General features: G+C 47.3%; 1 protein-coding gene across 1 annotated transcript in view; it reads right to left on the bottom strand.

Moving 5' to 3' along the window:
• LOC139384646 (pleckstrin homology domain-containing family G member 4B-like) overlaps nucleotides 1-22277 on the bottom strand; it is a 147770-nt gene extending 125493 nt beyond the window's left edge. The window contains exon 1 of the mRNA XM_071129460.1: nucleotides 22175-22277. Coding sequence (XP_070985561.1) covers nucleotides 22175-22177 — 3 coding nt within the window. The 5' untranslated portion in view covers nucleotides 22178-22277. The remainder of the gene's footprint in view (nucleotides 1-22174) is intronic.
• Between the last annotated feature and the right edge of the window lie 3346 nt (nucleotides 22278-25623).

Here is a 25623-nt window from a genome sequence, read left to right as displayed (position 1 = left end):
GGCTGTTGGCTGTTCTACCAGATGGCTGTTCTACCAGATGGCTGTTGGCTGTTCTACCAGATGGCTGTTCTACCAGATGGCTGTTGGCTGTTCTACCAGATGGCTGTTCTACCAGATGGTTGTTCTACCAGATGGCTGTTCTACCAGATGGCTGTTGGCTGTTCTACCAGATGGCTGTTCTACCAGATGGCTGTTGGCTGTTCTACCAGATGGCTGTTCTACCAGATGGTTGTTCTACCAGATGGCTGTTCTACCAGATGGATGTTCTACCAGATGGTTGTTCTACCAGATGGTTGTTCTACCAGATGGTTGTTCTACCAGATGGCTGTTCTACCAGATGGATGTTCTACCAGATGGCTGTTCTACCAGATGGCTGTTCTACCAGATGGTTGTTCTACCAGATGGCTGTTCTACCAGATGGATGTTCTACCAGATGGCTGTTCTACCAGATGGCTGTTCTACCAGATGGCTGTTCTACCAGATGGCTGTCCTACCAGATGGCTGTTCTACCAGATGGCTGTTCTACCAGATGGCTGTCCTACCAGATGGCTGTCCTACCAGATGGCTGTTCTACCAGATGGCTGTTCGACCAGATGGCTGTCCTACCAGATGGATGTTCTACCAGATGGCTGTTCTACCAGATGGCTGTTCTACCAGATGGCTGTTCTACCAGATGGCAGATGGCTGTTCTACCAGATGGCTGTTCTACCAGATGGCTGTTCTACCAGATGGCTGTTCTACCAGATGGCTGTTCTCCTAAATGTTATGTGGTGCTCCTAAATGTTATGCTGTGCTCCTAAATGTTATGAGGTGCTCCTAAATGTTATGTGGTGCTCCTAAATGTTATGTGGTGCTCCTAAATGTTATGAGGTGCTCCTAAATGTTATGTGGTGCTCCTAAATGTTATGTGGTGCTCCTAAATGTTATGTGGTGCTCCTAAATGTTATGAGGTGCTCCTAAATGTTATGTGGTGCTCCTAAATGTTATGAGGTGCTCCTAAATGTTATGCTGTGCTCCTAAATGTTATGAGGTGCTCCTAAATGTTATGAGGTGCTCCTAAATGTTATGCTGTGCTCCTAAATGTTATGAGGTGCTCCTAAATGTTATGAGGTGCTCCTAAATGTTATGTGGTGCTCCTAAATGTTATGAGGTGCTCCTAAATGTTATGTGGTGCTCCTAAATGTTATGTGGTGCTCCTAAATGTTATGTGGTGCTCCTAAATGTTATGCTGTGCTCCTAAATGTTATGTGGTGCTCCTAAATGTTATGTGGTGCTCCTAAATGTTATGCTGTGCTCCTAAATGTTATGTGGTGCTCCTAAATGTTATGTGGTGCTCCTAAATGTTATGTGGTGCTCCTAAATGTTATGTGGTGCTCCTAAATGTTATGAGGTGCTCCTAAATGTTATGTGGTGCTCCTAAATGTTATGTGGTGCTCCTAAATGTTATGCTGTGCTCCTAAATGTTATGAGGTGCTCCTAAATGTTATGAGGTGCTCCTAAATGTTATGTGGTGCTCCTAAATGTTATGAGGTGCTCCTAAATGTTATGTGGTGCTCCTAAATGTTATGTGGTGCTCCTAAATGTTATGCTGTGCTCCTAAATGTTATGTGGTGCTCCTAAATGTTATGAGGTGCTCCTAAATGTTATGCTGTGCTCCTAAATGTTATGCTGTGCTCCTAAATGTTATGAGGTGCTCCTAAATGTTATGTGGTGCTCCTAAATGTTATGTGGTGCTCCTAAATGTTATGTGGTGCTCCTAAATGTTATGCTGTGCTCCTAAATGTTATGTGGTGCTCCTAAATGTTATGTGGTGCTCCTAAATGTTATGCTGTGCTCCTAAATGTTATGTGGTGCTCCTAAATGTTATGTGGTGCTCCTAAATGTTATGTGGTGCTCCTAAATGTTATGTGGTGCTCCTAAATGTTATGTGGTGCTCCTAAATGTTATGAGGTGCTCCTAAATGTTATGTGGTGCTCCTAAATGTTATGTGGTGCTCCTAAATGTTATGAGGTGCTCCTAAATGTTATGTGGTGCTCCTAAATGTTATGAGGTGCTCCTAAATGTTATGTGGTGCTCCTAAATGTTATGTGGTGCTCCTAAATGTTATGTGGTGCTCCTAAATGTTATGTGGTGCTCCTAAATGTTATGAGGTGCTCCTAAATGTTATGTGGTGCTCCTAAATGTTATGAGGTGCTCCTAAATGTTATGAGGTGCTCCTAAATGTTATGTGGTGCTCCTAAATGTTATGCGGTGCTCCTAAATGTTATGTGGTGCTCCTAAATGTTATGTGGTGCTCCTAAATGTTATGTGGTGCTCCTAAATGTTATGTGGTGCTCCTAAATGTTATGTGGTGCTCCTAAATGTTATGTGGTGCTCCTAAATGTTATGTGGTGCTCCTAAATGTTATGTGGTGCTCCTAAATGTTATGTGGTGCTCCTAAATGTTATGAGGTGCTCCTAAATGTTATGCTGTGCTCCAAATTATTTAAAGTTGGGCGCATCAGTGCTACCAATTAATATTTTTAATTCAGAGCCCTGCAAACTAGTGTCCGTACACACACACAAACACACACACACACAGACACACACACACACACACACTCACACACACACACCCCACACCTCTCAGCCAGCAGGATGCCATCTTAATGACCCGCGTTGCTTCTGTGAAGGTGTGAACCTCTGTTGAAATGGGAACAAAGAGACTGAGGGACAACTGGAGAGAAGGCTTTATGTTCGCCCCAAATGGAGCCCTATTCCCTATATAGTACACTACTATAGACCAGAGCCCTATTCCCTATATAGTACACTACTATAGACCAGAGCCCTATTCCCTATATAGTGGTACTACTATAGACCAGAGCCCTATATAGTGGTACTACTATAGACCAGAGCCCTATTCCCTATATAGTACACTACTTTAGACCAGAGCCCTATTCCCTATATAGTGGTACTACTATAGACCAGAGCCCTATTCCCTATATAGTACACTACTATAGACCAGAGCCCTATTCCCTATATAGTACACTACTTTAGACCAGAGCCCTATTCCCTATATAGTACACTACTATAGACCAGAGCCCTATTCCCTATATAGTGGTACTACTATAGACCAGAGCCCTATTCCCTATATAGTGGTACTACTATAGACCAGAGCCCTATTCCCTATATAGTGGTACTACTATAGACCAGAGCCCTATTCCCTATATAGTGGTACTACTATAGACCAGAGCCCTATTCCCTATATAGTGGTACTACTATAGACCAGAACCCTATTCCCTATATAGTGGTACTGCTATAGACCAGAGCCCTATTCCCTATATAGTGGTACTACTATAGACCAGAGCCCTATTCCCTATATAGTGGTACTACTATAGACCAGAGCCCTATTCCCTATATAGTGGTACTACTATAGACCAGAGCCCTATTCCCTATATAGTGGTACTACTATAGACCAGAGCCCTATTCCCTATATAGTGGTACTACTATAGACCAGAGCCCTATTCCCTATGTAGTGGTACTACTATAGACCAGAGCCCTATTCCCTATATAGTGGTACTACTATAGACCAGAGCCCTATTCCCTATATAGTGGTACTACTATAGACCATAGCCCTATTCCCTATATAGTACACTACTATAGACCAGAGCCCTATTCCCTATATAGTGGTACTACTATAGACCAGAGCCCTATTCCCTATGTAGTGGTACTACTATAGACCAGAGCCCTATTCCCTATATAGTGGTACTACTATAGACCAGAGCCCTATTCCCTATATAGTGGTACTACTATAGACCAGAGCCCTATTCCCTATATAGTACACTACTATAGACCAGAGCCCTATTCCCTATATAGTGGTACTACTATAGACCAGAGCCATATTCCCTATATAGTACACTACTATAGACCAGAGCCCTATTCCCTATATAGTGGTACTACTATAGACCAGAGCCCTATTCCCTATATAGTGGTACTACTATAGACCAGAGCCCTATTCCCTATATAGTGGTACTACTATAGACCAGAGCCCTATTCCCTATATAGTGGTACTACTATAGACCAGAACCCTATTCCCTATATAGTGGTACTACTATAGACCAGAGCCCTATTCCCTATATAGTGGTACTACTATAGACCAGATCCCTATTCCCTATATAGTGGTACTACTATAGACCAGAGCCCTATTCCCTATATAGTGGCACTACTATAGACCAGAGCCCTATTCCCTATATAGTGGTACTACTATAGACCAGATCCCTATTCCCTATATAGTGGTACTACTATAGACCAGAGCCCTATTCCCTATATAGTGGTACTACTATAGACCAGAGCCCTATTCCCTATATAGTGGTACTACAATAGACCAGAACCATATTCCCTATATAGTGGTACTACTAGTGGTACTACTATAGACCAGAGCCCTATACTACTATAGACCCTCTCTCTCTCTCCCAGGATCTGTGGAAACTTTCCCCCTCTCTATTTCTCTCTCTGTATGTTGCTGTTTGTCTCTCCCTCTCTGATTTCATACACAGCTGACATCGACTGCGTCATCTAATAATGACGTGTAATGCGACTCAGTAGGTTGAACCCAGCTCTGCTACATACCAAGCAGACACAAATACCCTTCAAGACTTCAAGGCCCGACCTATACTCCCTCACAAGGCCCGAGCTATTCTCCCTCACAAGGCCCGAGCTATAGTCCCTCACAAGGCCCGAGCTATTCTCCCTCACAAGGCCCGAGCTATACTCCCTCACAAGGCCCGAGCTATTCTCCCTCACAAGGCCCGAGCTATTCTCCCTCACAAGGCCCGAGCTATTCTCCCTCACAAGGCCCGAGCTATTCTCCCTCACAAGGCCCGAGCTATAGTCCCTCACAAGGCCCGAGCTATTCTCCCTCACAAGGCCCGAGCTATTCTCCCTCAAAAGGCCCGAGCTATTCTCCCTCACAAGGCCCGAGCTATTCTCCCTCAAAAGGCCCAAGCTATTCTCCCTCACAAGGCCCGAGCTATTCTCCCTCACAAGGCCCAAGTCCAATATATATTTCCACGGGTGGTAAAGACATGGGATGATCCTTTCTACCCCTGTGGTATCTGCAGTACTGCTCTTGGTTTTCGATTGAATGATTCATGCTAATCTCTACTCCTACTGTCAACAGGCCTTGAAACAAAAGACTGGAATCCTCAAGTGTGGAATTCAAGTTTACCTCCTAAAATACAGACCGTTAATCTTTCCTGAGAAGGAAAGTCATAATCAAACGAGTAAACACACCGTCCCCTCGCTATTGTCCCAAGTATAGAAAAGCCCCGGCTGGTTTCAGAGAAGGGAATCAGGAACTCCTTTAGAAACTCCACAGAAAAGTTGGGACTCAAAAATGATTACAGAAACTAAATCTTTCTGAGATCATTTGATGTCTCAGAAGTAGCTAACTAAAATACTTTTAAAACCAAACCCAAACGTCAAACTAATCTTTTAACTGCTCTTCGGAAACTCAGTCTGGAACGGCCCCCTATTCCCTACAAAGGGCCCTGAGCTCTGGTCTGAAGGAGTGCACTATGTAGGGAATAGGGAGCCACTTGGGCCCTCATTTTCCTCTCCAGCGGCTGAACGTATCATGAGGCAGTGAGATGATGTCTCTCTCCAGACTCTCCGCCACATCTCTCTGTACTGATCTGAGAACAACAGCAGTGTATAAAGTAATCGCCTTCCCTCATCAACATCAAAGGCTCCCTCCCTCCTTCCCTCCCTCCTTCCTTCCCTCCCTCCTTCCAGTAAGCTGCCAGGGCTCCACTTGCTTTGGCTCCACTACAATACCTAGTGGGCTCCTGGCGTCCAGTCAGCGGTGGATTGGGGCTAAAGTCTGGGCTATTGAAAGCAAGGTGTGTCTCCGTACGTACGGCTCCACTGTGTGAAAGCTCTGCTGTGTCTGGGAAGTTGCAGGGGTCAAACCCAGCAGGATGTGACAACATGAGGTTCACGTGGGTCGGAGCTGACTGATATCAGGCAGGCCCAGAGCCAGAGAAGGCTGGCGGAAGATGCCTGATGGCTGGAAACAAACAGGCAGACAGACCGACTGGCTGACTTTAATGAGATTGATGAGGGGAAGAGCTTCATGGACCTGTTGGTTTCCATGGAGACATATCCAACTACCTCAACACCTGTTGGTTTACATGGAGACATATCCAACTACCTCAACACCTGTTGGTTTATATGGAGATATATCCAACTACCTCAACACCTGTTGGTTTCCATGGAGACATATCCAACTACCTCAACACCTGTTGGTTTATATGGAGATATATCCAACTACCTCAACACCTGTTGGTTTATATGGAGACATATCCAACTACCTCAACACCTGTTGGTTTCCATGGAGTATTATCCAACTACCTCAACACCTGTTGGTTTACATGGAGTATTATCCAACTACCTCAACACCTGTTGGTTTATATGGAGATATATCCAACTACCTCAACACCTGTTGGTTTCCATGGAGACATATCCAACTACCTCAACACCTGTTGGTTTATATGGAGACATATCCAACTACCTCAACACCTGTTGGTTTATATGGAGATATATCCAACTACCTCAACACCTGTTGGTTTATATGGAGATATATCCAACTACCTCAACACCTGTTGGTTTACATGGAGTATTATCCAACTACCTCAACACCTGTTGGTTTATATGGAGATATATCCAACTACCTCAACACCTGTTGGTTTCCATGGAGACATATCCAACTACCTCAACACCTGTTGGTTTATATGGAGACATATCCAACTACCTCAACACCTGTTGGTTTATATGGAGATATATCCAACTACCTCAACACCTGTTGGTTTCCATGGAGATTTATCCAACTACCTCAACACCTGTTGGTTTACATGGAGACATATCCAACTACCTCAACACCTGTTGGTTTCCATGGAGATATATCCAACTACCTCAACACCTGTTGGTTTACATGGAGATATATCCAACTACCTCAACACCTGTTGGTTTCCATGGAGATATATCCAACTACCTCAACACCTGTTGGTTTATATGGAGATATATCCAACTACCTCAACACCTGTTGGTTTCCATGGAGACATATCTAACTACCTCAACACCTGTTGGTTTATATGGATATATATCCAACTACCTCAACACCTGTTGGTTTATATGGAGATATATCCAACTACCTCAACACCTGTTGGTTTATATGGAGATATATCCAACTACCTCAACACCTGTTGGTTTATATGGAGATATATCCAACTACCTCAACACCTGTTGGTTTACATGGAGTATTATCCAACTACCTCAACACCTGTTGGTTTATATGGAGATATATCCAACTACCTCAACACCTGTTGGTTTCCATGGAGACATATCCAACTACCTCAACACCTGTTGGTTTATATGGAGACATATCCAACTACCTCAACACCTGTTGGTTTATATGGAGATATATCCAACTACCTCAACACCTGTTGGTTTCCATGGAGATTTATCCAACTACCTCAACACCTGTTGGTTTACATGGAGACATATCCAACTACCTCAACACCTGTTGGTTTCCATGGAGATATATCCAACTACCTCAACACCTGTTGGTTTACATGGAGATATATCCAACTACCTCAACACCTGTTGGTTTCCATGGAGATATATCCAACTACCTCAACACCTGTTGGTTTATATGGAGATATATCCAACTACCTCAACACCTGTTGGTTTCCATGGAGACATATCTAACTACCTCAACACCTGTTGGTTTATATGGATATATATCCAACTACCTCAACACCTGTTGGTTTATATGGAGATATATCCAACTACCTCAACACCTGTTGGTTTATATGGAGACATATCCAACTACCTCAACACCTGTTGGTTTATATGGAGACATATCCAACTACCTCAACACCTGTTGGTTTATATGGAGATATATCCAACTACCTCAACACCTGTTGGTTTCCATGGAGACATATCCAACTACCTCAACACCTGTTGGTTTATATGGAGATATATCCAACTACCTCAACACCTGTTGGTTTATATGGAAATATATCCAACTACCTCAACACCTGTTGGTTTCCATGGAGTATTATCCAACTACCTCAACACCTGTTGGTTTATATGGAGATATATCCAACTACCTCAACACCTGTTGGTTTCCATGGAGTATTATCCAACTACCTCAACACCTGTTAGTTTATATGGAGATATATCCAACTACCTCAACACCTGTTGGTTTATATGGAGATATATCCAACTACCTCAACACCTGTTGGTTTCCATGGAGTATTATCCATCTACCTCAACACCTGTTGGTTTATATGGAGATATATCCAACTACCTCAACACCTGTTGGTTTCCATGGAGTATTATCCAACTACCTCAACACCTGTTGGTTTATATGGAGATATATCCAACTACCTCAACACCTGTTGGTTTATATGGAGATATATCCAACTACCTCAACACCTGTTGGTTTCCATGGAGACATATCCAACTACTTCAACACCTGTTGGTTTCCATGGAGACATATCCAACTACCTCAACACCTGTTGGTTAATATGGAGACATATCCAACTACCTCAACACCTGTTGGTTTCCATGGAGACATATCCAACTACCTCAACACCTGTTGGTTAATATGGAGACATATCCAACTACCTCAACACCTGTTGGTTTCCATGGAGACATATCCAACTACCTCAACACCTGTTGGTTAACATGGAGACATATACAACTACCTCAACAGTACTAGTCACAAAGATACCATGTCCACAGTATTTACTAATCACAAGGATACCATGTCCACAGTATTTACTAATCAAAGATACCATGTCCACAGTATTTACTAATCACAAGGATACCATGTCCACAGTATTTACTAATCACAAAGATACCATGTCCACAGTATTTACTAATCACAAGGATACCATGTCCACAGTATTTACTAATCACAAGGATACCATGTCCACAGTATTTACTAATCACAAGGATACCATGTCCACTATGGGGCTCCCGAGTGACGCAGCGGTCTAAGGCACTGCATCTCAGCTCTTGAGGCGTCACTACAGACGCCCTGGTTCGAATCCAGGCTGTATCACAACCGGCCGTGATTGGGAGTCTCATAGGGCGGCGCACAATTGGCCCAGCGTCATCCGGGGTTTGGTCGGTGTAACTTGTTCTTAACTGACTTGCCTAGTTAAATAACTAAACCAAATAAAAAATCCACAGTCTAGTTTGGGAATGTGTTTGAGTGTTTCAACCAGCGTGACCAGGTCATTAGGCCAGGTCACATGGTTCTAACCCTGTCCATCCCATCAGTACGGTCTCTCTCTCTCGGTACACCCCTCTGTCCCAGAGGAGACATTCTGGAAGCACCCTGTCCACCCCAACCCCCTTCATACCAGAGACAGAGGTGATGTATCTGCACTTATATAAATCAGTAGGGAGTTCACTGCCTCCACCTCAACTCTAACCCTGAGCCCTCTCCACCCCGGCCATAACCCCCCCCAGCCCCCTAATCCCTTCATCCCCTGACTCCTCATCCCCTGACTCCTCAGCCCCTGAGCCCTCTCCACCCCGGCCATAACCCCCCCAGCCCCCTAGTCCCTTCATCCACTGACTCCTCAGTTCCTGACTCCTCAGCCCCTGACTCCTCATCCCTGCTCTGCTGCCTTTCAGCCTCCACATGTGTGGTTGGATCTGCCTTTCAGCCCCTGACTCCTCAGCCCCTGACTCCTCATCCCCTGACTCCTCATCCCCTGACTCCTCAGCCCTGCTCTGCTACCTGTCAGCCTCCACATGTCTGGTTGGATCTGCCTTTCAGCCCCTGACTCCTCATCCCCTGACTCCTCAGCCCTGCTGCCTGTCAGCCTCCACATGTCTGGTTGGATCTGCCTTTCAGCCCCTGACAAGGCCCTGCTCTGCTCTGCATTCCTGCTTTCAGGGAGAATTTGAGCCATCACACTTCTTCAATCAATATGTCTTTCAGCCTCCCTCCGCCCTTCACTTCCTCCTGTCATTCTCTCCAACAATTTAGACAGAGCTGACACCATGTTTACAATCAGTCAGTCAGTGTCCTATATCACCATGTTTACAATCAGTCAGTCAGTGTCCTATATCACCATGTTAACAATCAGTCAGTCAGTGTCCTATATCACCATGTTAACAATCAGTCAGTCAGCGTCCTATATCACCATGTTAACAATCAGTCAGTCAGTGTCCTATATCACCATGTTTACAATCAGTCAGTCAGCGTCCTATATCACCATGTTTACAATCAGTCAGTGAGTGTCCTATATCACCATGTTTACAATCAGTCAGTCTGTGTCCTATATCACCATGTTTACAATCAGTCAGTGAGTGTCCTATATCACCATGTTTACAATCAGTCAGTCAGTGTTATATATATTGAAGCACTTGAGTAGGGAGGGGTAGTAGAGAGAGAGTCAGAGCAGACTACAGTCTAGAGGTTAGAGTCAGAGCAGACTACAGTCTAGAGGTTAGAGTCAGAGCAGACTACAGTCTAAAGGTTAGAGTCAGAGCAGGCTACAGTCTAGAGGTTAGAGTCAGAGCAGACTACAGTCTAGAGGTTAGAGTCAGAGCAGACTACAGTCTAGAGGTTAGAGTCAGAGCAGACTACAGTCTAAAGGTTAGAGTCAGAGCAGACTACAGTCTAGAGGTTAGAGTCAGAGCAGACTACAGTCTAGAGGTTAGAGTCAGAGCAGACTAGTCTAGAGGTTAAAGTCAGAGCAGACTACAGTCTAGAGGTTAGAGTCAGAGCAGACTACAGTTTAGAGGTTAGAGAGTCAGACAGACTACAGTCTAAAGGTTAGAGTCAGAGCAGACTACAGTCTAGAGGTTAGAGAGTCAGACAGACTACAGTCTGGAGGTTAGAGAGTCAGAGCAGACTACAGTCTAAAGGTTAGAGTCAGAGCAGACTACAGTCTAGAGGTTAGAGAGTCAGACAGACTGCAGTCTGGAGGTTAGAGAGTCAGAGCAGACTACAGTCTAGAGGTTAGAGTCAGAGCAGACTACAGTCTAGAGGATAGAGCCAGAGCAGACTACAGTCTAGAGGTTAGAGTCAGAGCAGACTACAGTCTAGAGGATAGAGCCAGAGCAGACTACAGTCTAAAGGTTAGAGTCAGAGCAGACTTCAGTCTAGAGGTTAGAGTCAGAGCAGACTACAGTCTAGAGGTTAGAATCAGAGCAGACTTCAGTCTAGAGGTTAGAGTCAGAGCAGACTACAGTCTAGAGGTTAGAGTCAGAGCAGACTACAGTCTAGAGGTTAGAGTCAGAGCAGACTACAGTCTAGAGGTTAGAGAGTCAGAGCAGACTACAGTCTAGAGGTTAGAGTCAGAGCAGACTACAGTCTAGAGGTTAGAATCAGAGCAGACTTCAGTCTAAAGGTTAGAGTCAGAGCAGACTACAGTCTAGAGGTTAGAGTCAGAGCAGACTTCAGTCTAGAGGTTAGAGTCAGAGCAGACTACAGTCTAGAGGTTAGAGTCAGAGCAGACTACAGTCTAGAGGTTAGAGCCAGACAGACTACAGTCTAGAGGTTAGAGTCATAGCAGACTACAGTCTAAAGAGGGGGTTCCTCCCAGTCCTGTGCCTCTAATCGTTGTTGTTGTATAGACTTCAGTCTAAAGAGGGGGTTCCTCCCAGTCCTGTCCCTCTAATCGTTATTGTTGTCGTATAGACTACAGTCTAAATAGGGGGTTCCTCCCAGTCCTGTCCCTCTAATCGTTATTGTTGTCGTATACGAGGAAGCGTTTTGGCTTTAGTCCTATGAAGTCTTATATCGGCATCTGAAGGGTCTCCTCAGCCCTCTGAATACTGGGCCATAATACCACAGAGGACACAGTTCATTAGAGTAGGCAGCCTTAAATATCGTTAACCTCCCTGAACCCCCTCTCTGTGACCTTCTGACCCCGCGGTCATGTATGTGGGGGCGGGAACGTCCTAAAGGTGAAGTCATAGCTTCAGTGTTAGGCGGGTTGACTGTTTTAACGGCTGCATCCCAAACGGCACCGTGTTCCCTATATAGTGCACTACCGTGTTCCCTATATAGTGCACTACCGTGTTCCCTATATAGTGCACTACCGTGTTCCCTATATAGTGCACTACCGTGTTCCCTATATAGTGCACTACCGTGTTCCCTATATAGTGCCCTACCGTGTTCCCTATATAGTGCCCTACCGTGTTCCCTATATAGTGCCCTACCGTGTTCCCTATATAGTGCACTACCGTGTTCCCTATATAGTGCCCTACCGTGTTCCCTATATAGTGCCCTACCGTGTTCCCTATATAGTGCACTACCGTGTTCCCTATATAGTGCACTACCGTGTTCCCTATATAGTGCCCTACTGCCTTGGTTAAAGGTACAGTGTACTATATAACAAAGCACTGGTATCTGTCCTGTCAATGGGACTGACATGGGACTGACATGGGACTGACATGGGACTGACATGGGACTGACATGGGACTGACAGCTCTGTTGTTGTAGGGAAGTCTCAGCTGGTATCTGTCCTGTCAATGGGACTGACATGGGACTGACATGGGACTGACATGGGCCTGACATGGGCCTGACATGGGACTGACATGGGACTGACAGCTCTGTTGTTGTAGGGAAGTCTCAGCTGGTATCTGTCCTGTCAATGGGACTGACATGGGACTGACATGGGACTGACATGGGACTGACAGCTCTGTTGTTGTAGGGAAGTCTCAGCTGGTATCTGTCCTGTCAATGGGCCTGACATGGGACTGACAGCTCTGTTGTTGTAGGGAAGTCTCAGCTGGTATCTGTCCTGTCAATGGGACTGACATGGGACTGACATGGGCCTGACATGGGACTGACAGCTCTGTTGTTGTAGGGAAGTCTTAGCTGGTATCTGTCCTGTCAATGGGCCTGACATGGGACTGACATGGGACTGACATGGGACTGACATGGGACTGACATGGGACTGGCAGCTCTGTTGTTGTAGGGAAGTCTCAGCTGGTATCTGTCCTGTCAATGGGACTGACATGGGACTGACATGGGACTGACATGGGACTGACAGCTCTGTTGTTGTAGGGAAGTCTCAGCTGGTATCTGTCCTGTCAATGGGACTGACATGGGACTGACATGGGACTGACATGGGACTGGCAGCTCTGTTGTTGAAGAGAAGTCTCAGCTGGTATCTGTCCTGTCAATGGGCCTGACATGGGCCTGACATGGGACTGACATGGGCCTGACATGGGACTGACATGGGACTGACATGGGACTGACAGCTCTGTTGTTGTAGGGAAGTCTCAGCTGGTATCTGTCCTGTCAATGGGCTTGACATGGGACTGACATGGGACTGACATGGGACTGACAGCTCTGTTGTTGTAGGGAAGTCTCAGCTGGGTTGGCTTCCATATTTTAAAACAGCATGACAATCACATTAACCTACAGCTTTATTACACATCTGATCTGGGGCTGAGAGGATCTGGGCTGAGAGGATCTGGGCTGAGAGGATCTAGGGCTGAGGGGATCTGGGGCTGAGGGGATCTGGGGCTGAGGGGATCTGGGGCTGAGGGGATCTGGGGCTGAGGGGATCTGGGGCTGAGGGGATCTGGGGCTGAGGGGATCTGGGCTGAGAGGATCTGGGCTGAGAAGATCTGGGCTGAGAGGTTCTGGGCTGAGGGGATCTGGGGCTGAGAGGATCTGGGCTGAGAGGATCTGGGCTGAGAGGATCTGGGGATCTGGGCTGAGAGGATCTGGGGATCTGGGCTGAGAGGATCTGGGGATCTGGGCTGAAAGGATCTGGGCAGAGAGGATCTGGGCTGAGGGGATCTGGGCTGAGGGGATCTGGGCTGAGGGGATCTGGGCTGAGGGGATCTGGGCTGAGGGGATCTGGGCTGAGGGGATCTGGGGCTGAGAGGATCTGGGGCTGAGAGGATCTGGGCTGAGAGGATCTGGGCTGAGAAGATGTAGGCTGAGAGGATCTGGGCTGAGAGGTTCTGGGCTGAGGGGATCTGGGGCTGAGAGGATCTGGGCTGAGAGGATCTGGGCTGAAAGGATCTGGGCTGAGAGGATCTGGGCTGAGAGGATCTGGGGATCTGGGCTGAGAAGATCTGGGCTGAGAGGATCTGGGGCTGAGGGGATCTGGGGCTGAGAGGATCTGGGGCTGAGAGGATCTGGGGCTGAGGGGATCTGGGGCTGAGGGGATCTGGGCTGAGGGGATCTGGTGCTGAGGGGATCTGGGGCTGAGGGGATCTGGGGCTGAGGGGATCTGGGCTGAGGGGATCTGGTGCTGAGGGGATCTGGGGCTGAGGGGATCTGGGCTGAGAGGATCTGGGCTGAGAGGATCTGGGCACAGACAGGGTCACAGAGGTAATCTACTATTTAGTACCATGCAGAGTCACAGATAACAGTGAAATACTTAAAGGAGAAATCCACCCCAAAACCCGAATTCCTATAATTCACAGTATTACATAACACTAATAAATGAGAACAATATCTTTGGTGAACAAATGTTTCATTTTGCCATTATAATAAGGTTGGCATTAACGTGAAAATCGTTGTGGAAAATCTGCCGACTACAAAACCCCACAATGCAATGTTCTCTCTATGGGCTGGCTGACTAATAGCTATCAAGCGAAACGCAGTGACACACAAAAATAGCAAAGTCAATGTCAGCATATGGACGGACCTCAGGCGAGTCCCTTGGGGTTTGTGAGGGTCTCATCTTTCCATAGAGTGGTCATATTAGTTTGTATTAGTTTGTAGGTAGTATTAGTTTGTAGGTAGTATTAGTTTGTATTAGTTTGTAGGTAGTATTAGTTTGTATTAGTTTGTAGGTAGTATTAGTTTGTATTAGTTTGTAGGTAGTATTAGTTTGTATTAGCTTGTAGGTAGTATTAGTTTGTATTAGCTTGTAGGTAGTATTAGTTTGTATTAGTTTGTAGGTAGTATTAGCTTGTAGGTAGTATTAGTTTGTATTAGTTTGTAGGTAGTATTAGTTTGTATTAGCTTGTAGGTAGTATTAGTTTGTATTAGTTTGTAGGTAGTATTAGTTTGTATTAGTTTGTAGGTAGTATTAGTTTGTATTAGTTTGTAGGTAGTATTAGTTTGTATTAGCTTGTAGGTAGTATTAGTTTGTATTAGTTTGTAGGTAGTATTAGTTTGTATTAGTTTGTAGGTAGTATTAGTTTGTATTAGTTTGTAGGTAGTATTAGCTTGTAGGTAGTATTAGTTTGTATTAGTTTGAAGGTAGTATTAGTTTGTATTAGCTTGTAGGTAGTATTAGTTTGTATTAGTTTGTAGGTAGTATTAGCTTGTAGGTAGTATTAGTTTGTATTAGTTTGTAGGTAGTATTAGCTTGTAGGTAGTATTAGTTTGTATTAGTTTGTAGGTCGTGTTAGTTTGTAGACCAAACCGTTTGGACGCTACAGACTTTTTCATGAGAAACCCATTTTTTTTATGACGTCTCATAGTCTGACACATATATTTCACTCAGGATTACACAGACCCACAATTTTGATAAACTCCCATATCTACTGGGTGAAATACCACTTCCTAACCTGCTGCCCAATGTATGACCATATTAGAGACACATATTTCCCTCAGATTACACAGATCCACAAAGAATTCGAAAACAAATCCAAATTTGATAAACTCCCATATCTACTGGGTGAAATACCACAGTGTGACTTCACAGCAGCAAGATTTGTGACCTGATGCCACAAGAAAAGGGCAACCAGTGAAGAACAACCACCATTGTAAATACAACCCATATCTATGTTTATTTATTTTCCCTTGTGTACTTTAACTATTTGCACATTGTTACAACACTGTATATATATATCATATATAATATGACATTTGTAATGTCTTTATTCTTTTGGAACTTTTGTGAGTGTAATGTTTACTGTTAATTTCTTATTGTTTATTTCACTTACAACGCAAACATATGTTTCCCATGTCAATAACCCCTTAAATTGAATTGAGAGGAACAGACCAGGGAGGAGGAGGTTGGGGGAGAGAGAGAGAGAGACCAGAGACCAGAGAGAGACCAGAGAGAGGGAGGTTGGGGGAGAGAGAGAGAGACCAGAGACCAGAGAGAGGGAGGTTGGGGGAGAGAGAGAGAGAGACCAGAGATAAAGAGAGACCAGAGACCAGAGAGAAAGGGAGGTTGGGGGAGAGAGAGAGAGAGATCAGAGAGAGGGAGGTTGGGGGGGGGAGAGAGCGACCAGAGAGAGGGAGGTTGGGGGAGAGAGAGAGAGACCAGAGAGAGAGAGCAGAGACCAGAGAGAGGGAGGTTGGGGGAGAGAGAGAGCGACCAGAGAGAGGGAGGTTGGGGGAGAGAGAGACCAGAGAGAAAGAGATCCTGAGACCAGAGAGAGAGACCAGAGAGAGAGACCAGAGAGAGACCAGAGACCAGAGAGAGAGGGAGGTTGGGGGAGAGAGAGAGAGAGAGACCAGAGACCAGAGAGAGAGACCAGAGACCAGAGAGAGAGACCAGATAGAGGAAGGTTGGGGGAGAGAGAGAGACCAGAGAGAAAGAGAGACCAGAGACCAGAGAGAGAGGGAGGTTGGGGGAGAGAGAGAGACCAGAGAGAGGGAGGTTGGGGGAGAGAGAGAGACCAGAGACCAGAGAGAGAGACCAGAGAGAGAGAGAGACCAGAGAGAGAAACATCTCAACGCTGAGTGTCAGCATGGATAGAATTACCCCAGCAGACCCCAATAGGGGGGATATGTATAGAACACAGAGTATATCAAGGATATATCAGAGAGAGACCAGAGACCAGAGAGAGAGACCAGAGACCAGAGAGAGAGACCAGAGACCAGAGAGAGAGACCAGAGAGAGAGACCCCAGCAGACCCCAATAGGGGGGATATGTATAGAACACAGAGTATATCAAGGAAATATCAGAGAGAGACCAGAGACCAGAGAGAGAGACCAGAGACCAGAGAGAGACCAGAGAGAGAGACCAGAGACCAGAGACCAGAGAGAGAGACCCCAGCAGACCCCAATAGGGGGGATATGTATAGAACACAGAGTATATCAAGGAAATATCAGAGAGAGAGACCAGAGACCAGAGAGAGAGACCAGAGAGAGAGACCCCAGCAGACCCCAATAGGGGGGATATGTATAGAACACAGAGTATATCAAGGATATATCAGAGAGAGACCAGAGGCCAGAGAGAGAGACCAGAGGCCAGAGAGAGACCAGAGAGAGAGACCAGAGACCAGAGACCAGAGAGAGACCAGAGAGAGAGACCCCAGCAGACCCCAATAGGGGGGATATGTATAGAACACAGAGTATATCAAGGATATATCAGAGAGAGACCAGAGACCAGAGAGAGAGACCAAAGGCCAGAGAGAGACCAGAGAGAGACCAGAGAGAGACCCCAGCAGACCCCAATATAGAGAGGATACATGTGTTCCTGTATAGAACACAGAGTATATCAAGGGGCCACAGTCCACTGGATAATTCACTGAATTCTTGTGGAAAGAGTTCTACCTGATTTTACTTGGAACCAAAAGGGGTTCTCCTATGGGGACAGCTGAAGAACCCTTTGGAACCCATTTTTATAAGAGATGAGATAGCAGTTCAACCATCTCTCTCTCTTCCCTCCCTCCTCCACTGTCCTGCCCCGTAACCCTCAGCCATCTCTCTCTCTCTTCCCTCCCTCCTCCACTGTCCTGCCCCCTAACCCTCAGCCATCTCTCTCTCTTCCCTCCCTCCTCCACCGTCCTGCCCCCTAACCCTCAGCCATCTCTCTCTCTTCCCTCCCTCCTCCACCGTCCTGCCCCCTAACCCTCAGCCATCTCTCTCTCTTCCCTCCCTCCTCCACTGTCCTGCCCCCTAACCCTCAGGCATCTCTCTCTCTTCCCCCCCTCCTCCACCGTCCTGCCCCGTAACCCTCAGCCATCTCTCTCTCTTCCCTCCCTCCTCCACTGTCCTGCCCCGTAACCCTCAGCCATCTCTCTCTCTTCCCTCCCTCCTCCACCGTCCTGCCCTGTAACCCTCAGCCATCTCTCTCTCTTCCCTCCCTCCTCCACAGTCCTGCCCCGTAACCCTCAGCCATCTCTCTCTCTTCCCTCCCTCCTCCACCGTCCTTCACCGTAACCCTCGGCCATCTCTCTCTCTTCCCTCCCTCCTCCACTGTCCTGCCCCGTAACCCTCAGCCATCTCTCTCTTCCCTCCTCCACTGTCCTGCTAACCCTCAGCCATCTCTCTCTCTCGTCCCTCCCTCCTCCACTGTCATGCTAACCCTCAACCATCTCTCTCTCATCCCTCCCTCCTCCACTGTCCTGCTAACCCTCAGCCATCTCTCTCTCTCTTCCACCCCTCCTCCACTGTCCTGCTAACCCTCAGCCATCTCTCTCTTCCCTCCCTCCTCCACTGTCCTGCCCCCTAACTCTCAGCCATCTCTCTCTCTTCCCTCCCTCCTACACCGTCCTGCCCCGTAACCCTCAGCCATCTCTCTCTCTTCCCTCCCTCCTCCACTGTCCTGCCCCGTAACCCTCAGCCATCTCTCTCTCTTCCCTCCCTCCTCCACTGTCCTGCCCCGTAACCCTCAGCCATCTCTCTCTTCCCTCCCTCCTCCACTGTCCTGGTAACCCTCAGCCATCTCTCTCTCTCTTCCCTCCCTCCTCCACTGTCCTGCTAACCCTCAGCCATCTCTCTCTCTTCCCCCCCTCCTCCACTGTCCTGCTAACCCTCAGCCATCTCTCTCTCTTCCCTCCCTCCTCCACTGTCCTGCCCCCTAACCCTCAGCCATCTCTCTCTCTTCCCTCCCTCCTCCATTGTCCTGCCCCCTAACCCTCAGCCACATCTCTCTCTCTTCCCTCCCTCCTCCACTGTCCTGCCCCGTAACCCTCAGCCATCTCTCTCTCTTCCCTCCCTCCTCAACTGTCCTGCTAACCCTCAGCCATCTCTTTCTCTCTTCCCTCCCTCCTCCACTGTCCTGTCCCCTAACCCTCAGCCATCTCTCTCTCTTCCCTCCCTCCTCCACTGTCCTGCCCCGTAACCCTCAGCCATCTCTCTCTCTTCCCTCCCTCCTCCACTGTCCTGCCCCGTAACCCTCAGCCATCTCTCTCTCTTCCCTCCCTCCTCCACTGTCCTGTCCCCTAACCCTCAGCCATCTCTCTCGTCCCTCCCTCCTCCACTGTCCTGCCCCGTAACCCTCAGCCATCTCTCTCTCTTCCCTCCCTCCTCCACTGTCCTGCCCCGTAACCCTCAGCCATCTCTCTCTCTTCCCTCCCTCCTCCACTGTCCTGCCCCGTAACCCTCAGCCACATCTATCTCTCTTCCCTCCCTCCTCCACTGTCCTGCTAACCCTCAGCCATCTCTCTCTTCCCTCCCCTCTCTATGTGCCTGTGAAACGAGGAAATTACAATTCTTGATGCCAGCGTTCTCCCTCTCTCTCTCTCTCTCCCTTTCTCTCTCTCCGCAGGGCTGACCTTCCTCGGATGTTTGAGGTAAACACACACACACCCTGGTTAAGCCCGTCTCTCCTTCAAAAAGAGCCCTTCAGTCCCCCAGTGAGCACAGTAAGGTCTGTCTGCCCCAAACCGTCTGCCCCAAGGCCAACAGCACAGTAAGGTCCATACTACGGTTACCTCAGAGAGGAGGGGGATCAGTACCGAGGAAACTGTCTGCCCCAAACTGTCTGCCCCAAACTGTCTGCCCCAAACCGTCTGCCCCAAGCCGTCTGCCCCAAGGTCAACAGCACAGTAAGGTCCATACTACGGTTACCTCAGAGAGGAAGGGGATCAGTACCGAGGAGACTGTCTGCCCCAAACCGTCTGCCCCAAACTGTCTGCCCCAAACCGTCTGCCCCAAACCGTCTGCCCCAAGGTCAACAGCACAGTAAGGTCCATACTACGGTTAACTCAGAGAGGAAGGGGATCAGTACTGAGGAAACTGTCTGCCCCAAACCGTCTGCCCCAAACCGTCTTCCCCAAGGCCAACAGCACAGTAAGGTCCATACTACGGTTAACTCAGAGAGGAAGGGGATCAGTACTGAGGAAACTGTCTGCCCCAAACCGTCTGCCCCAAACCGTCTTCCCCAAGGCCAACAGCACAGTAAGGTCCATACTACGGTTACCTCAGAGAGGAGGGGGATCAGTACCGAGGAGACTGTCTGCCCCAAACTGTCTGCCCCAAGGCCAACAGCACAGTAAGGTCCATACTACGGTTACCTCAGAGAGGAAGGGGATCAGTACTGAGGAGACTGTCTGCCCCAAACTGTCTGCCCCAAACCGTCTGCCCCAAACCGTCTGCCCCAAGGTCAACAGCACAGTAAGGTCCATACTACGGTTACCTCAGAGAGGAAGGGGATCAGTACTGAGGAGACTGTCTGCCCCAAACTGTCTGCCCCAAACCGTCTGCCCCAAACCGTCTGCCCCAAACCGTCTGCCCCAAGGCCAACAGCACAGCCAGTCAACCCCACAGAGAGGCACGTATCTGCAGCAGGCAGCGCTTAAACAGACATTCACGTGGACACACACACGCTCACAGCAAGGAAACACACACACACACCTCAGGACACACAGCAAGGAAACACACACACACCTCAGGACACACAGCAAGGAAACACACACACACACCCCAGGACACACAGCAAGGAAACACACACACACACCTCAGGACACACAGCAAGGAAACACACACACACCTCAGGACACACAGCAAGGAAACACACACACACCTCAGGACACAGCAAGGAAACACACACACATCTCAGGACACACAGCAAGGAAACACACACACACCTCAGGACACACAGCAAGGAAACACACACACACACCCCAGGACACACAGCAAGGAAACACACACACACACCTCAGGACACACAGCAAGGAAACACACACACACCTCAGGACACACAGCAAGGAAACACACACACACACCTCAGGACACAGCAAGGAAACACACACACATCTCAGGACACACAGCAAGGAAACACACACACACCTCAGGACACACAGCAAGGAAACACACACACATCTCAGGACACACAGCAAGGAAACACACACACACCTCAGGACACACAGCAAGGAAACACACACACACACACACACACCTCAGGACACACAGCAAGGAAACACACACACACACACCTCAGGACACACACACACACACACACACACACACACACACCTCAGGACACACAGCAAGGAAACACACAAACACACACCTCAGGACACACAGCAAGGAAACACACACACACACACACACACCTCAGGACACACAGCAAGGAAACACACACACACACACACACACACACACACCTCAGGACACACAGCAAGGAAACACACACACCTCAGGACACACAGCAAGGAAACACACACACACACACCTCAGGACACACACACACACCTCAAGCCCTTGAGGAAAATCCACCTTTGTGACAACACCTATTCAACCTTAAAGTCAACACTGTATTCAGACTGACTTTCCCCCACAGGCTCTTCAACAATCCTGACTCTCTCTCTCCTGTCCCCAGTAGGATTATCTAACATTATCTGCCCTGTCCCGTCCTGTCCTACCCTGCCCTGTCCCACCCTGTCCTGTCCCACCCTGTCCTGTCCTACCCTGTCCCGTCCTACCCTGTCCGGTCCTACCCTGTCCGGTCCTACCCTGTCCTGTCCCACCCTGTCCCACCATGTCCTGTCCTACCCTGTCCCGTCCTACCCTGTCCGGTCCTACCCTGTCCTGTCCTACCCTGTCCCACCCTGTCCTGTCCTACCCTGTCCCACCCTGTACTGTCCTGTCCTACCGTGTCCTACCCTGTCCTGTCCCACCCTGTCCTGTCCTACCCTGTCCCGTCCTACCCTGTCCCGTCCCACCCTGTCCCACCATGTCCCGTCCTACCCTGTCCTGTCCTACCCTGTCCTGTCCTGTCCCGTGCCGGTAAGGTAAAGCCATCACACAGCAACACCTCCTCAGACAAAACTCCATGCAGCTCAATGTGTGTGGTCAGTGTGTGTGTGTTCAGTGTGTGTGTGTTCAGTGTGTGTTCAGTGTGTGTGCGTGTTCTGTGAGTGCGTGTGTTTAGTGTGTGTTCTGTGAGTGTGTGTGTTCTGTGTGTGTGTTCTGTGTTCTGTGTGTGTGTTCTGTGTTCTGTGTGTGTGTGTGTGTTCTGTGAGTGTGTGTTCAGTGTGTGTGTGTGTTCTGTGTGTCCACTCACCATAGTGTATGCAGTATGTCCTCTGTAGTAGTGTATCCTGGGATCATTGTCCTCAGTATTCCTCAGTGAATGAGTCTCTCTGCTGGTCGATCGACCTCCTTCCAAACCGTACCACTGCAACGACCAACTACTGCTTTCACACACTGCAGCGACGAGCACATGCTACGGCCCGCCCACACCAGGCCCGCCCACACGCTACGGCCCGCCCACACCAGTCCCGCACCCTCAGACCCAGTCCCGCCTCTCTGCCTTGTTGTGTATGGCCCGGTGCCCCGGGTGGGAGGAGTTGGCACCATTTCACACCATTGAAATTTCAACCCAGCCGGGAGAACTGGGCCACTCTATTCTAAAGTAGGGTACTCTCTCTCTCTCTCTCTCTCTCTCTCTCTCTAACAGTAAACATTACACATACAGAAGTTTCAAAACAATAAAGACATTACAAATGTCATGTTATATATTTTTACCAGTGTTTTAACAATGTACAAATGGTACCCCCTGTATATAGCCTCCACATTGACTCTGTACCGTAACACCCTGTATATAGCCTCCACATTGACTCTGTACCGTAATACCCTGTATATAGCCTCCACATTGACTCTGTACCGTAATACCCTGTATATAGCCTCCACATTGACTCTGTACCGTAATACCCTGTATATAGCCTCCACATTGACTCTGTACCGTAATACCCTGTATATAGCCTCCACATTGACTCTGTACCGTAATACCCTGTATATAGCCTCCACATTGACTCTGTACCGTAATACCCTGTATATAGTCTCCACATTGACTCTGTACCAGTACCCCCTGTATATAGCCTCCACATTGACTGTACCGGTACCCCCTGTATATAGCCTCCACATTGACTCTGTACCGTAATACCCTGTATATAGCCTCCACATTGACTCTGTACCGTAACACCCTGTATATAGCCTCCACATTAACTCTGTACCGTAATACCCTGTATATAGCCTCCACATTGACTCTGTACTGGTACCCCCTGTATATAGCCTCCACATTGACTCTGTACCGTAATACCCTGTATATAGCCTCCACATTGACTCTGTACCGGTACCCCTGTATATAGCCTCCACATTGACTCTGTACCGGTACCCCCTGTATATAGCCTCCACATTGACTCTGTACCGGTACCCCCTGTATATAGCCTCCACATTGACTCTGTACCAGTACCCCCTGTATATAGCCTCCACATTGACTCTGTACCGTAATACCCTGTATATAGCCTCCACATTGACTCTGTACTGGTACCCCCTGTATATAGTCTCCACATTGACTCTGTACCGTAATACCCTGTATATAGCCTCTACATCGACTCTGTACCGTAATACCCTGTATATAGCCTCCACATTGACTCTGTACTGGTACCCCCTGTATATAGTCTCCACATTGACGCTGTACCGTAATACCCTGTATATAGCCTCCACATTGGCTCTGTACCGTAACACCCTGTATATAGCCTCCACATACTACACCTGTTGTATTCAGCATTTCACTGTGAGGTCTACTACACCTGTTGTATTCAGCATTTCACTGTAAGGTCTACTACACCTGTTGTATTCAGCATTTCACTGTAAGGTCTACTACACCTGTTGTATTCAGCATTTCACTGTGAGGTCTACTACACCTGTTGTATTCAGCATTTCACTGTAAGGTCTACTACACCTGTTGTATTCAGCATTTCACTGTAAGCTCTACTACACCTGTTGTATACAGCATTTCACTGTAAGGTCTACTACACCTGTTGTATTCAGCATTTCACTGTAAGGTCTACTACACCTGTTGTATTCATCATTTCACTGTGATGTCTACTACACCTGTTGTATTCAGCATTTCACTGTAAGGTCTACTACACCTGTTGTATTCAGCATTTCACTGTGAGGTCTACTACACCTGTTGTATTCAGCATTTCACTGTGAGGTCTACTACACCTGTTGTATTCAGCATTTCACTGTGAGGTCTACTACACCTGTTGTATTCATCATTTCACTGTGAGGTCTACTACACCTGTTGTATTCAGCATTTCACTGTGAGGTCTACTACACCTGTTGTATTCAGCATTTCACTGTAAGGTCTACTACACCTGTTGTATTCAGCATTTCACTGTAAGGTCTACCTGTTGTATTCAGCATTTCACTGTAAGGTGTACTACACCTGTTGTATTCAGCATTTCACTGTAAGGTCTACCTGTTGTATTCAGCATTTCACTGTGAGGTGTACTACACCTGTTGTATTCAGCATTTCACTGTAAGGTCTACTACACCTGTTGTATTCAGCATTTCACTGTAAGGTCTACTACACCTGTTGTATTCAGCATTTCACTGTCAGGTCTACTACACCTGTTGTATTCAGCATTTCACTGTGAGGTCTACTACACCTGTTGTATTCAGCATTTCACTGTAAGGTCTACTACACCTGTTGTATTCATCATTTCACTGTGAGGTCTACTACACCTGTTGTATTCAGCATTTCACTGTGAGGTCTCCTACACCTGTTGTATTCATCATTTCACTGTAAGGTCTACTACACCTGTTGTATTCATCATTTCACTGTGAGGTCTACTACACCTGTTGTATTCAGCATTTCACTGTGAGGTCTCCTACACCTGTTGTATTCAGCATTTCACTGTGAGGTCTACTACACCTGTTGTATTCAGCATTTCACTGTAAGGTCTACTACACCTGTTGTATTCATCATTTCACTGTAAGGTCTACTACACCTGTTGTATTCAGCATTTCACTGTGAGGTCTCCTACACCTGTTGTATTCATCATTTCACTGTAAGGTCTACTACACCTGTTGTATTCATCATTTCACTGTAAGGTCTACTACACCTGTTGTATTCATCATTTCACTGTAAGGTCTAACACCTGTTGTATTCAGCATTTCACTGTGAGGTGTACTACACCTGTTGTATTCAGCATTTCACTGTGAGGTCTCCTACACCTGTTGTATTCAGCATTTCACTGTGAGGTCTACTACACCTGTTGTATTCATCATTTCACTGTGAGGTCTACTACACCTGTTGTATTCAGCATTTCACTGTAAGGTCTACTACACCTGTTGTATTCAGCATTTCACTGTGAGGTCTCCTACACCTGTTGTATTCATCATTTCACTGTAAGGTCTACTACACCTGTTGTATTCAGCATTTCACTGTGAGGTCTCCTACACCTGTTGTATTCATCATTTCACTGTAAGGTCTACTACACCTGTTGTATTCAGCATTTCACTGTGAGGTCTACCTACACCTGTTGTATTCAGCATTTCACTGTGAGGTCTACTACACCTGTTGTATTCATCATTTCACTGTAAGGTCTACTACACCTGTTGTATTCAGCATTTCACTGTAAGGTCTACTACACCTGTTGTATTCAGCATTTCACTGTGAGGTCTACTACACCTGTTGTATTCAGCATTTCACTGTAAGGT

The sequence above is a fragment of the Oncorhynchus clarkii genome, chromosome 26, assembly GCF_045791955.1.
Source record: "Oncorhynchus clarkii lewisi isolate Uvic-CL-2024 chromosome 26, UVic_Ocla_1.0, whole genome shotgun sequence".
NCBI classification, from domain to species: Eukaryota; Metazoa; Chordata; class Actinopteri; order Salmoniformes; family Salmonidae; genus Oncorhynchus; species Oncorhynchus clarkii.
This window is presented reverse-complemented; position numbering and strand designations above follow the sequence as displayed.